Genomic DNA, 13,313 nt, shown 5'->3' on the forward strand with positions numbered 1-13,313 from the left:
AACAAGGTTAGAGGAGACCTCTCAGACCATCAATTCCAACCATTAACCTGCCACTATTCCCCTCCTTTCTCCCTCAGCCACATCTTTAGGCTCCAAAAAACTTCATCCTACATTTGCAGGCAAAGCCTCTGAGCTCTGCCCAGACTGAGCCTCAGAGGAGCTGCTCTAAACACTGTGGTAAGACAAGGAAGGGAAACATTCCTACCTGTACAGCCTGCACACAGCTCCTCTCCAGCTCCTCTATCTCCCTGTATTACTCAGCCCTGAAACCTTTGGGCTTTTGATGTTGAGGTTCTCGTAGACGGAAGTTGATTCATCCTCCACCCTGTCAAGAAACAAAGCTTGTTATTAACAGCCTCACTGCTCTGGATCTTTTCCCACAGGCAGGAGGCCAGTGGGAAGCTGGGAATGGCCTAACCAAGCTCCCTTTTGCCCTCCCCAGGCTTGGAGACAGGATGACATCAGGTTCTCACTGTTCTCTCTCCCTCTGGCTGGGCCACTCCTCCTTGGCTCAAGTGCTTGAGCATGGAGCCTATGTCCCTACACACCTTCAACTCCATCCCCATGTCCAGCACTCACAGGTATTCCATTATTTGGGACAAGATAAAAAAACATCATTTGGGGTAATTTCTCTCTGCTTCTGTATGGAATCATGCTCCTTAGCCCATGCTCCTCCTCCACATGGATGCAATTCCACCTCTCTCTGCTCTTGCCTCATCTTCCTTGAGATTTTGCTGGAAAAGTGGCAGTAGCACAGATTCCCTCTCTAGCTGCTTCTCCAGAGCCAAGGATATAGGACACTACTCCCTAAAAACCAGGATCTACTTCCTCCTTTCCTGTTCAAAGTTGTAGCACACAAGCAAAGTGGGTACTACCCTCAACAGCGGGGTGGGATCACCATTCCCATATCAGCCATTCCCACATGATAGCCAGCAACTGGTGAGGATTCTACTATGGGAAAGGCATGGAAGAGGGATAAATCCTAGGAGAAACACAGCTTACACAGACTGGGCCTGGGGGGAAGGAGGTTGCCCTTTGCCTCTGCCTTTTTCCATGGGAGAGTAGCCAATATTCAAGTAGTCTCGTTCTTTCCTTTTATTCCTCTGGAAGAGAAAGCAAAGACAAGAAAATCCCACTGAAAGTAGGCACAGGATAAAGCTTTCCAAGATGCCAAATGCCAGAGAGGCAGACACAGAATGGGTCAGGTTGGAAGGAATCATAGTAGGTCATCTGGTCCCACCTCCCTGCTCAAGCAGAGCCATCCTAGAGCACAGGATTGTGTCCAGATGGTTCTGGAATATTTCCAGTGAGGAAGAATCCATGACCTATCTGGGCAATCTGTTCCAGAGCTTAAGTCACTGCACAGTAAAAAAGTTCTTCTTTGTATTTTCATGTGTTCAGGGCAGTATCACCATCCCTGGAGGTGTTCAAGGAACAACTGGACATGGCACTTAGTGCTCTGGTCTAGTTGGCAAAATGGTGACGGGTCATAGGTTGGACTTGATGATCTCAGAGGTCTTTTCCAACTCTGATTCTGATTCTGCCCAGGGAGATGGAAGAGTCACCATCCCTGGAGGTGTTCAAGACACACCTGGGCATGGCACTTAGTGCTCTGGCCTAGTTGACAAAGTAGTGATGGGTCACAGGTCGGACTTGATAATCTCAGAGGTCTTTTCCAACCTCTGATTCTGCCCAGGGAGGCTTAGTGCTCTAGTTGGCAAAATGGTGACGGGTCATAGGTTGGACTTGATGATCTCAGAGGTCTTTTCCAACTCTGATTCTGATTCTGCCCAGGGAGATGGAAGAGTCACCATCCCTGGAGGTGTTCAAGACACACCTGGGCATGGCACTTAGTGCTCTGGCCTAGTTGACAAAGTAGTGATGGGTCACAGGTCGGACTTGATAATCTCAGAGGTCTTTTCATGGTGACGGGTCATAGGTTGGACTTGATGATCTCAGAGGTCTTTTCCAACTCTGATTCTGATTCTGCCCAGGGAGATGGAAGAGTCACCATCCCTGGAGGTGTTCAAGACACACCTGGGCATGGCACTTAGTGCTCTGGCCTAGTTGACAAAGTAGTGATGGGTCACAGGTCGGACTTGATAATCTCAGAGGTCTTTTCCAACCTCTGATTCTGCCCAGGGAGGTGGTCAAGGAACAGCAGGAGGTGCCACTTAGTGCTCTGGTCTAGTTGCCAAGATGGTGATTGGTCACAGGTTGGACACAATGATCCTGGAGGTCTTTTCCAACCTCAATGATTGTGTGATTGTATATTTGAGCTTCAGGGAGAAGGTGGGAATGGATGTGCTGTTCTTTCCCAACCAAACCAAGGGAGACTCACCTGTTCTTCTTCCAACCTCTTCTGCTCAGCCTCAATGTACTGCTGCACTGCCATGTAAACAAACTTGTACTGAGCCTCTGTCTGCACCATCCCCGAGCGCTGCCGTCGCACCATCTGGATCGTTTTGGGGATGTCAATGTCACAGTCCAGACCTGCTCCAGAGGGACAAGGTCAGGCTCAGGCAGTGGGAATGAAGGGGAAAAAACTCATTTTCTTAAGGTGACTTTGAAAGCTTTCAGGATGTGGCTGCATACAGTGCAGTGAAGCCTTGGAATACTTGTAGATATTGGGAAAGGATTTAGTGCATCTCTGTGCTGAGGGGAATTATGTTTTATCCCTTATTTATGGAGCCAGAGGATTAAAGTGAACTGAGAATGGTTGAGGCAGGGCTTGGAGCAAGGGGAGGGCAGGGGAATTAGGTCTGTTCTGCAGCCACTTCCTCCAAACCCAAACTTTCCATCCTTGAAAGGTTTATGAAGTAAATACAACCATTGCTGAGGAGGGTTCAGCTGTCTCAGGGCTCCTGGGCCAGGCCCAGAGATCACAGAATCATGTTAAGGGGGTGGAATGGAGCTTAGAGATGATCTAGCCCCAACCCCCAGCCCTGGGCAGGGACACCTCCCACCAGAGCAGGTTGCTCAAGGCTTGATCCAACCTGGAATGAACATTGCCAGGGTTGGGGCAGCCACAGCCTCCCTGGGCAACCTGTGTGTGAGCTGAAGGTATCTCCCTTCCCAGAGGGCTGTCCATGTGCACAGGGACACACATACCTTGCCTGTGGATGATATCCACCAGGATATCTATGACTATGATGGTGCCTGTGCGTCCTATCCCAGCACTGGGGAGAGAAGAGAAAGAATCAGTGCAGGAAAAAACATCCCTCATAGTTAGTCAGTTCAGCTCCCACATTCAGCCACATGCCTGGTCACCATCCTGGGCTGATGGATGATGTAAGATCAGCCAAGCTAAATGCTGATCCTTAGGAGATCAGTCTTTGAGGCTACACCAGCTCCAAATCAGGATATTCTTCCCTGTGCTACCCTCAGTGAGGCTCTGGAGGAGGACTGTGCTTTCCCATGTGTATATTTATACCCCAATCACCCTCCATCAATGTGCTGAGCCAATTTGCAGGTGTCACTAGGAAGAGGCACATTCCCCTTGGTTCATTCCCCCATGGGTCATACCTGCAGTGCACTATGATGGGCCCCGTGCCTGGAATGCTTCGCTGTGCCCGATTCACTTGGTCCAGAAAGCTCAGAACTCCTCCTGGCTCGTTGGGCACCCCATGGTCTGGCCAGCTGAAGTACTGATAGTGCCTCACCAGCCTTGGATGTTCATCCTGCAGGGAGAACATCCACCACTTGGTCAGGAACTTCCTATTAGAAGACTTCACCTTCTAGTAGGAGGTTCTTCTTATCATCAAACTAGGGCAAAGCAGCCCAGAGCTTTAGCAGTGGGGACATTAAGTGAGAAACCAAACAGTGAGAAGCCAAAGCTCCCTTTCCATGGCTTCCAGCCCCATCCCATTCCAGTGGGACTCACCCTGTCTGGCCTCAGGATCTCCAGCTCCCTCAGGTAGTAGCCCTGGGCCTCGCGCTCGCTCACGTGGTGCACACAGATCCCTCCATACTCCTTGGTGCAGCCTTTGTCAGGCCAGTAACGGAAGCATTTGTTCTGCAGAGACACAGAGAAGCTCCTCAGCCAACATTTGAGGGGCTGGAGGATGGATCTGAGCCCTGCCTGGCTCAGGGAGGATGCTGAAGCCAAATGTTTGCTGCTCTGGGGTGGAGGTTTGAAGGAGAGCCATGCACAGTGGTTTCTTGATGGGGATGTAATGGAAAGGGTCATTCCTACACAGATATATGATCCATGGGGAAATCTTCCAGGTGGACCTTATAGCAATCTTCCACTATGGAAAGGGGGGGGCTACAAAAAGGATGGAGAAAGACTTTTCACAAGTGATGGGACAAGGGGAATGGCTTCACACTGACAGAGAGGAGGTTTAGATGGGATATTGGGAAGGAATTCCTCCCTAGGAGGGTGCTGAGGCACTGGCACAGGTTGCCCAGAGAAGCTGTGGCTGCTCCATCCCTGGGAATGTTCCAGGCCAAGTTGGACAGGGCTTGGAGTGACCTGGGCTAGTGGAAGGTGTCCCTGCCCATGCAATGAGATGATCTTTAAGGTCTCTTACCAAACCATTCCATGACTCTACAATCTCCCTCCTCAATCAGCCCCAGCCTCAGGCAGGCACTGCTTTGCCAAAGTCATAGTCTTGCCACACAGACCTGAGCTGTTGGTCTGGTCACTGACCAATTCCTGAGCCAAACCCTCATCCCAAGGGGCTGCAGAGCCTGCCCACTCCCCTCCTGTCCCCCAGTCCACCCTCTCTGTGCTTCCTGACTCTGCCAACACAAAATGAGGCTGTGAGCAGAGCTATCTTTATCTCAGCCCTGCAGCCTCCCCCTCATTCCTCAGCAAAACTGCCTGTGCCAATCCTAATTAACTCCTAGTCAGCTCCTAAAGCTGTTCTGGCAATGGCTCTGCATGGAATTTCACTGGATTCCCTGGCCCCTACCATCTCCTCTTAGTGAAACACAGGTGGCACAGAAATAGGTATATCATGACTTCTGTCCCTCACTCCTCCACTCTCCAGTGATGCTTTCCATTTCTCTCTCTCTCTCTGCCACCTGCAGCTCCCCAGAGCCTTGAAGCAAGTCCTGTGAGGGACACCCCATTAATACTTCTAGGGCTGGGGATGTGCAGAGCAAGGCAGGATGGTTTTTCTTCCTGAAGAAAAGCTCCAGCAATGTCAGAACAGAGAGGAGAAATGACATTCAATGAGAGCTAGACAGAGACAATTTCACTAAACACCACCAGGACTAACAGCAGGAAGCTTTTAGGCTTGAGGACAGTGCTACAAGATCCCCTAAGTGCTCACCCTGCCCCTTTCCACCTCCTTGGTGGTCATGACAATGACATGAGTGTTCTCTTGGTACACCATGGTCCAGAAGTCATTCACAGTGGTCTGCAGGCAGCCCTGGGTGGCTATGTAGACCTTGCAGTTCTCTGAGTTCCTTCCATCTTCAGGGATGCTCTGAGGAGCAAAGCAGAGAGGAGGAAAAAAAAAAAAAGCCAAGGATGGTGGAGTGAGGAACTGGGAATTGCTTTAATACCCCTTTAGCAGTGAAGTCAGCACAGTTTGCCAGGAAGGATTCCTAAACTAGCTGATTTCCCTTGATTCTTCAGCCTCTCTCAACGTCAGCTTCAGCAGAGCTGTTAGCAAAATGGGCTGGCAGCTAATCTGGAGCCTCCAGGGACTGTCATATTGCTGAAACACACACTCCTGTGCACCAGCCCCTTCCCAGCAGGCAGCTGCTAAAGCTGCAGGTAGATGTGGCTGGAATGAAGCCACCTTGCTGGTTTTCCAAGGGCTGAGGTGAGTGCAGAGTGGCACTGCTGGAAATACAACTTCAAGCAGCTCTTGGCTGACAGAATTTGACCTCAGAGATAATGTTCAGTGACAGATAGTCTGGGTCAGCCCCTTGAAAGCTCCTGAGCAGGGAAGAAAAGGAGGGGATAAACTCTTAGATAAAGACATGGGAGAATGATGGGGATAGAGGAGCAAACCCTAGTTTGGATCCTAGGCTTGGATCCAGTGAAATACACTGGTTATTCCCTCTGAACTGACATCAGCACTGCATTTGCCCACCAGAACCAGTGCTGGGCTGAAGGCAGCCCCACATGGAGTCTTCCCTTGCCCAAGTACCTTGATATAGTTGGCATTGATGTAGTCTGAGCCAGGCACAGTCTCATCCACATCCCGGAGTGCCACTCGGGTGGTGTCAACTGCAGAAGAGTCCAGAAGGAACAGGAGTCACACACACAGGAGTCACAGTGACCCCCAGGCTCTAACTATGAAGGCACATGGGAAATGAGTGCAAAACAGGGTGTAAAACACTCTCCTAAAGCCACTGAGTGTTCCACTCTACCTATCTTCACAGCTATGTCATCAGTTGAGTAGCTTGGATGGACATTAGTGATATGAAGTGTTGGAGACTAAGCTGAGCTCAAGTTTTCCAGTATTTCTTAGGAGGCTTTGGCTCCATAGGACTGCTAAACATCACCTGAGCTCTGCAGCATATTTGGAGCCAGGGGAGAGCAACTTGCCATGCAAAAGGGAAGGAGCAGGTTAAGAAGGGGATGGAGCACACCATGACCTGGATCCCTCCACCAGAACATTGCCCACCTCCTTCCAATCCAGCTGTGATGAGAAAGCTCTGCAGGGTTACCCAGCCCCAGAGAAGGCTGAAGAGATAGTGGTGAACCCCCCCAAACCACTCTGCAGTGTCTCCTTACAGGGAAGGATGTTCTTGTAGCGATTCTTGGCCTTGTTCTCTGGTCGCTGTCCCTCCTTCCTGGGGTACAGGAGTTTGCACTCCTGCTGCTGCAGCATCTGTGGGAGCAGGACAAAAGAACAGACTGTGCTGGGCAGCCAAAGGGAGGAAGAGGCAAAGGAAAGGCTCTTCCCACTTGCTGTTTGGCTTCCTAATGCAGAGAAGAGCAGAGGGAGTGCTGGCAGGAAGGGAAACAGAGCCAAGAAGCAGCTTGAGGAGAGAGTTAATGGGGGGAGAAAGCACAAATCCCTGCAGGGAACAACAGGCATTAGTTCTGGGATGAGAACAGAGAAAAAGCTTTGGACATGAGGGAAAACAACTCAAAAAAGGAACAGGAATTAACTCAGTTAAACTCAGAAAACAAGGAAAGGAGAAACAGCATTAAGACCTCAGTGCTGGAACACCATGATGCTCCCATTCAAATAGGATATTCCTCACCCATAGGCACATGTGGCACAGAGCATTCCATACCTCAAACTCTTCCCAGAATCCTTGTTTGGCCTTCTCACTGTGATCTGCCATTTTGTTCAGCTCCTTCACTCTGTTCTCAATGTTGGCTGCGTTGATGCGTGTGGCATTGAAGGGCTGCAAGGTGGAGATGAAACAGAAATCACTTCCAATAACAGGAAAAAAACACATTTCCTGAAGCTCTGTGGGTACTGGCAAGAGTTGAGATCATCCCTGAGGCTGTGAGTGCTGGATCAGGGACCTCTGGCAAGCATGAACCTGCTCAAGCAGGATGAAGAGCCAGTGGGACATTCTGGGAGCCCCAAAGAGCAGGAACAGATCTGTTCACTCCCCACAGGAGCTTGGGCAAGCCCAGAACCCACCAGTATGTGCTAGAGCAGGTATTACCTGCTTCAGGTGAACCACAGCTCCAGATTTCTCCACCATGGGGTTCTTCTTGTAGTGCTCCACCAAGTCTGTGAGGGTGTCAAACCTCTCTCCTCCCCCCACATCATACTTCCCATCCAGCTGCAGGAGAGAACAAATGCATGGTGAGACTTGAATTCCCAGTTCCCAGCAGGAGCAGTGTGAGCATGGACAGGCTGTTTCCCACCTGGTAGTGGATCATCACGTGGGTCACATGAGGCTTTCGGTCCCCAGTTTCCATCTTGTCCTCATTAGTCAGCACAGACAGGACAAAGTCTCCTGGTTTGCTCTGGCTCTCCCTCACCAGGAAGCTCCCTGGCTTCCCCTTCTCTGTCAGCAGCTTCTCTGCCTCCTTGCCAGTGAGGTGCCCATGGTACCACCTGAGGAGCAGCAATGCAGGGCAAGGTCACCTCAGAAATGAGCACATCATTGCCTTTAGACAAGGGTTATCTCACTGCTGGGCATGGTGTCCATGGGAAACCCACTTCCAGGCTCCCAGTCTGACTCCTTGACCCACTGGCATGATACCAACTGGAGTTATTTTGGGAACAGTCCCCAGTGACTCTCCTCCAGCAGTTTGCAATGTCACATAGATCCCTTTGCCTGAGGCTGGAGGTGTCAGGACTTGGCTCAGTCCTTCAGCCAAAATGTGACATGGCATCAGTGTGTGAAAGTGCCACGTGAGGTGTGACAAGGGCTGTCATCGAGGGACAGGGCTCTGACCAAGCTCAAAGAAACACAGTTCTGGCAGTGATTTCTTGCAGGTGGCTTTGCATTTTCCTTTAGTTTTTAATATGGAGGAAAAAGAACTCTTGGATTCAGCTTCAGACAGCATCAAACACAACCATGGGGCTCAAAGCCAGGTTGGACAGGGCTTGGAGCTAATGGAAGGTGTCCCTGCCCATGGCAGGGGTTGGAACAAGATGATCTTTAAGGTCTCTTCCAACTCAAACCATTCTGGAGTTCTGTAGACAACACAAGACACTTTGACCCAGTGTGGGAAGGGTTTTCTGAGGGCTCTTCTGGTTGTAGCCACTCCTGCCACTCTCCCAGGCCACTAACCTGGCTCAGGTTTGGCTGAGGGAGCACAGAAGTGTCCTGCACCCTCACCTGGAGTGGCAAAATTGGGCTCTCCACTGTGCCAGGAGGTTTCTCCCCCCCCCAGGTCCTGCCTGGAGCCACATCTCCAACCAGCGGTGATTACAACGTGCAGAGGTTTGGCCTCAGCTCTTCCCCAACCTCACTGTGTGGCCGTGACTTGCTCCACCTCTCTGTCTGGGTACATCTTGCCCCTGTTTCTCCATCTAACCTCTCATAATCCTTTCTCTTGCTCTGCTGCCACACTCACATTGCAGTCCCAGGGAATGAGGCTACCTGGGAACAGCTCAGCAGCTTTGCCATGGCACCTCATAGAATCATCAAGGTTGGAGGAGACCTCAAAGATCATTGAGGCCAACCATGACTGGCTGGACCCCGAGCACAGGGTTAAGCACATGATAATCTGATAATTCTTGGGGATGTCTCCTCCAGCTCCATGCTCTGACCAGCAGCTCCCTTACCCTTGGCCACTCATCAGTGAGGCAGCACATCTCACCTCCCCACACAGCAGGTATCGGGGCAGGGACACCTCCAGCCCTTGGCCATAGCCTCCCAGAGGTACAAACAACAACTCCTTCCATCCTCACACTCAGCAGTGGCTCTGGACAGATGCCACAGGTCCCTTGGAAGCCTCTGGCTCCTGGCCTGCCAGCCAAGCTGCCAGGAATCTGGAGAGGCTCAAAATAACCTCCCAGGAGCCATGCAATGGCATCACGTCACGTCTCAGCAACGTTGTCTCCGAGGATGAGGTTTGTAGAGGAACAGGCAGTGATGTTGGGCCTTTGGATCCCAACCCTGCATGCTGCAAGGGAAGCCAGTCCAAACCTAGCTGGGAATTCCCTTTAGGGAGCAAAACTCCTTCTTGTAGGCTTGGGAAGGCATCAGGATCATGGGCTGTGTGAGGGCAGAATGTCCCACCTCAGAGCCTGCTCACAGCACTGCTATTCACCCCTGCAGAACTGCTACCCTGACACATCCTGCTCTAACTTGACACCATCATCTTCTCATGTATTTAGAGGATTTGAACTCTTCCCTCCCTTGATGCCACCAGCTGTGAGGTCTGGAGAAGCTTTTATGGCCCTTCCCTGCCAAGCCAGTCTGTCCTTGGCAGGAGAAGAGGGGAGGAATCTCAGCTGGAGGGGGTTCCCACTTTTCCAGAGTTTTTCCTCATGTGAACATCTTCAGGCTGCTCCTCACAGCATGAAAGAGAAACCTCCCTGGAAACAAGGCAGCACATGAGCTGGAGGGACTTCCCAGCACCTCAGCTCACATGATGGTGTGGAGGGGAGTGCTCTGCTCCATTTTGGGAACTGAAACAAGTCACAGCTTCACCCTGCCCTGACTGCTAAAGTTAGAGCAGTGAGGAGACTCTGTCGGCATCAGCAGCACCTGACCTGGTCTTCCCCTTCCTGACCCTCTGAGTAGGAAACTGAGGGGGTGGAAGAGGAAAAAAAAGGGTCATTAATCAGGTGGAAAGAGCATGAAGTGGCCTGAGGTGAGTCAACGAGCTCCAGCCCTGCCAGGATGAACAGGGTTACAGGCTGAGGTGGGCTAGAGGACACTTTCTACAGGGCAGACAAGGCACTTAGGGGTGTTTGGTTTCTTTTAGAAATGAAGATGAGGACTCCTAGGATACACCTGCAGGGCTCTCTTCACACTGCTCCTGTTGGATAGGGCTCTGAGCAAGCTGAAGTTGCCCCTGCCCATGGCAGGAGGTTGGACTAGATGGGCTTTAAAGGTCCCTTCCAAGCCAAACTAGCTCACAATTCTATGCTTTTATGCTCCTAGTAGCCTAAAAGCTAGAGAAAGCTTAGCTGACATCAAGCAAGGACCAGGCTCTGAGCCTTGCCCAGGTCACCTATCTCCTCACAGAATCAGTTAGGCTGGAAAAGACCTCTGAGATCACTGAATCTAACCTTTGACCAAGCACCACCTTGGCAACTAGCCCAGAGCACTAAAGTGCCAGTCAGAGCTGCATACAGAGCAGCCAGAGAACTACAGCTCAGAGAGATGCAACTTTTGGGTCATGCAAGCTAAATCACCCCCAAACACACACTGTTCCAGGCTCCTTTCCAAACTCAGGTCATGTGGAGCATTCCAGGTTGAGCCACTTGTGAAGACAGCACCACCACCACAGGGCAGGGCTGCTGGAGGGCATGGCTTACCTCTCTGAGGTGGGGTCCTGGCAGTTGAGAGGGTACTTGAGCTCGATGACATTGCTGTTCTTCTCCCTCAGCAGCCCCTGCTGCTCGGTGTAGTACTGGACCAGCTCTGCCAAGGTGGCAAACTTCTCACCTCCATATAGGTCATAGTAGTCCCCTGTGTTCTGGATCTTGATGTGGGTCACCTCATCGTTCCTTCTGAGGAGGAAAGGAAGGCAAACAAGACCATCAGCATGAGAGATGGAAACCCAGCTCCAACCTTCAGGGTCCAGCTGCCTCCTCAACACCAAATTCTGAGCTGCACAAGCTTTCTGGCAGTCAGATACCACCATGCCACCCTAGGGAAAGGGATGGATGCTCCTTGGACAAGGTTACTCAGCCAAGAGTTGACTCTGTACCTCACAAGTTCACAAGAGGAGGAGGGGGAAAAGGGAAGGAGGAGGAAGGGGGGAATGGGAATGAGGAGGAGGGGAAAAGGGAAGGAGGTGTGGGGGAAAAGGGAAAGGAGAAGGGGAAAAGGAGGAGGAAGGGAGGAATGGGAATGAGGAGGAGGGGAAAAGGGAAGGAGGTGTGGGGGAAAAGGGAAAGGAGAAGGGGAAGGGAAAAGAAGAGGGGGAGAAAGAGCAGAAGGGGAAAGGAGGGAGGACAAGGAGGAGGCCAGAAGGAAAGAGAAAGCAGCCACAGATGTGGGGGAAAAGGGAAAGGAGAAGGGGAAGGGAAAAGAAGAGGGGGAGAAAGAGCAGAAGGGGAAAGGAGGGAGGACAAGGAGGAGGCCAGAAGGAAAGAGAAAGCAGCCACAGAGGAGTGGAAAGGAGGGAGGACAAGGAGGAGGACAGAAGGAAAGAGAAAGCAGCCACAGAGCTTCATGGAAACCTTTCCATAACTTGTGCACTATTATTTCCTTGCCTCTCCTCAGGGACATGGATCTGGACACAAACCAGCACGTGGTCACTTGCTGTGTGGTCTGGTCAGCCCAAACTTCATCTCCTGCTTTCTTCTCAGCCCACATCCTCTCCATAATGAAAAGGAGCTGCATTTCCCTTCTGTGGCTTTCCAAAGCCCTTGAGGAAGCTGAAGGGAGGGTTAAAAGAAGGAGGAAAGGGTTTTCATTGTTTTCCTAAAGGTACTTTCTCCTACTGACACCTCTATTTTAGGCCCTTTTTCAGGGATATCTCTATTGTTTCCTTTGAAAACCTTTTATTTCTCAGAAAGGAAAAAAGTAGAGAGAGAGACCTGTCCAGTTCAGAGATAAAGCAAGAAAAGAGCTCTGTCAGGATATAATTCTAGGTGAGAATAATAACACATTGTTCCATCTGTGTAACAGGGAAAGGGGGAAAACAGGGGGAAAACACCTACCTAAGCTTTCAGCTCTCACAGCACATAAAGCTACTCATTCTCTACTCTCTCAGCTCTCATTTCCAAGGACATTTATGCACCTTTTTTGGGGTCATCATCAGTGGGAAAAGAGCATATCACTCAGATAAAATGCAGTTTTCCCTGCCCAGGACTATAGGATAAACCTTGGATGAAACAGAGGTGGGATGAGGTAGGAAGGAACAAGGATTTGGAGGTAAAAGCAGCCCAGGAAAGAATTCTTTCCATGCCTTCCTGATGCCTCAAAGCACAACCTACTGCCTTGTGGCTCATGTGTAATGTGCTTTCCTGGCAACATGGGCTGTGTCACAGCTTTGCTTTACTCAGAACTGTGAGAGTTGGTCAGATTTTCCATTGAGCTCTGACCTGTCTGTGGCTTCTGGTGATAGGGTTCAAGACTGTGATATCAAGGCAGTTGCTGTATTGCTCTGCCCTTAACTTGCATCTCATCACTGCAGGGCACTGCTCATGCACTGAGGGCATCAATTGGCTCCATTTATGGCCAAAACAATCTTGTTATTAAACATTTCCTGCACCACTGACGTCTCCCTGTGGTAGGAAGTGGTCCAAACCCCCTCTGAACAGTTTGATGCTCCTTTCCTCCCCACAGAGAGAGCAGAAAGGGGTAAAGAAATGACAGCAATCATGAAGTTGTTCTGGGCCTCCACAGGCAGCTTTGGCTACCATGGGGTTCCATGTGTTATCCCCTCAGGGGAGGCACTGGAGCAGCACAAGGGGAGGACAACAATCCCAACAGCACAATCAGAGAATCAGAGTTGGAGGAGACCTTTAAGAGCATCGAGTCCAACCATTAAGCTGTCAGTGCTGGAACCCCTAAACCAGATCCTCCAGATGCCTCTAAAATGTCTCCAGGGATGGTGACTCCACCACCTCCCTGGGCAATATTCCAGTGCCTGAACACCTTAACAGGGACAAAATCTTTCCTAACATCTCCTGCTCATGACCATTCCCTCTAGTCCTCTCCCTGCAACCATGGTGGGAGAGACATCCCACACCTCTATCCAACCCCATCAGGGAGTTAGAGAGAGCCATGAGGTCACATCTGCGCTT

The 13,313-nt window shown here is 50.8% G+C and overlaps 1 protein-coding gene across 1 annotated transcript in view; it reads right to left on the minus strand.

Annotated features, from left to right (window-relative positions):
* Positions 1-204: 204 nt before the first annotated feature.
* Positions 205-13,313, minus strand: part of LOC103807112 (tyrosine-protein phosphatase non-receptor type 11-like) — a gene marked incomplete at its 5' end in the record, with an annotated part of 14,049 nt that continues 940 nt past the window's right edge. The window contains 13 exons of the mRNA XM_009079831.1: positions 205-325; positions 1,003-1,103; positions 2,342-2,493; positions 3,112-3,179; positions 3,526-3,680; positions 3,884-4,015; positions 5,280-5,435; positions 6,108-6,187; positions 6,698-6,794; positions 7,207-7,320; positions 7,591-7,710; positions 7,796-7,988; positions 10,872-11,066. Of these exons, the coding sequence (XP_009078079.1) occupies positions 241-325; positions 1,003-1,103; positions 2,342-2,493; positions 3,112-3,179; positions 3,526-3,680; positions 3,884-4,015; positions 5,280-5,435; positions 6,108-6,187; positions 6,698-6,794; positions 7,207-7,320; positions 7,591-7,710; positions 7,796-7,988; positions 10,872-11,066 (1,648 nt within the window). The remainder of the gene's footprint in view (positions 326-1,002; positions 1,104-2,341; positions 2,494-3,111; positions 3,180-3,525; positions 3,681-3,883; positions 4,016-5,279; positions 5,436-6,107; positions 6,188-6,697; positions 6,795-7,206; positions 7,321-7,590; positions 7,711-7,795; positions 7,989-10,871; positions 11,067-13,313) is intronic.

The sequence above is a fragment of the Acanthisitta chloris genome, unplaced genomic scaffold (genome assembly GCF_000695815.1).
Source record: "Acanthisitta chloris isolate BGI_N310 unplaced genomic scaffold, ASM69581v1 scaffold18098, whole genome shotgun sequence".
Taxonomy (NCBI): Eukaryota; Metazoa; Chordata; class Aves; order Passeriformes; family Acanthisittidae; genus Acanthisitta; species Acanthisitta chloris.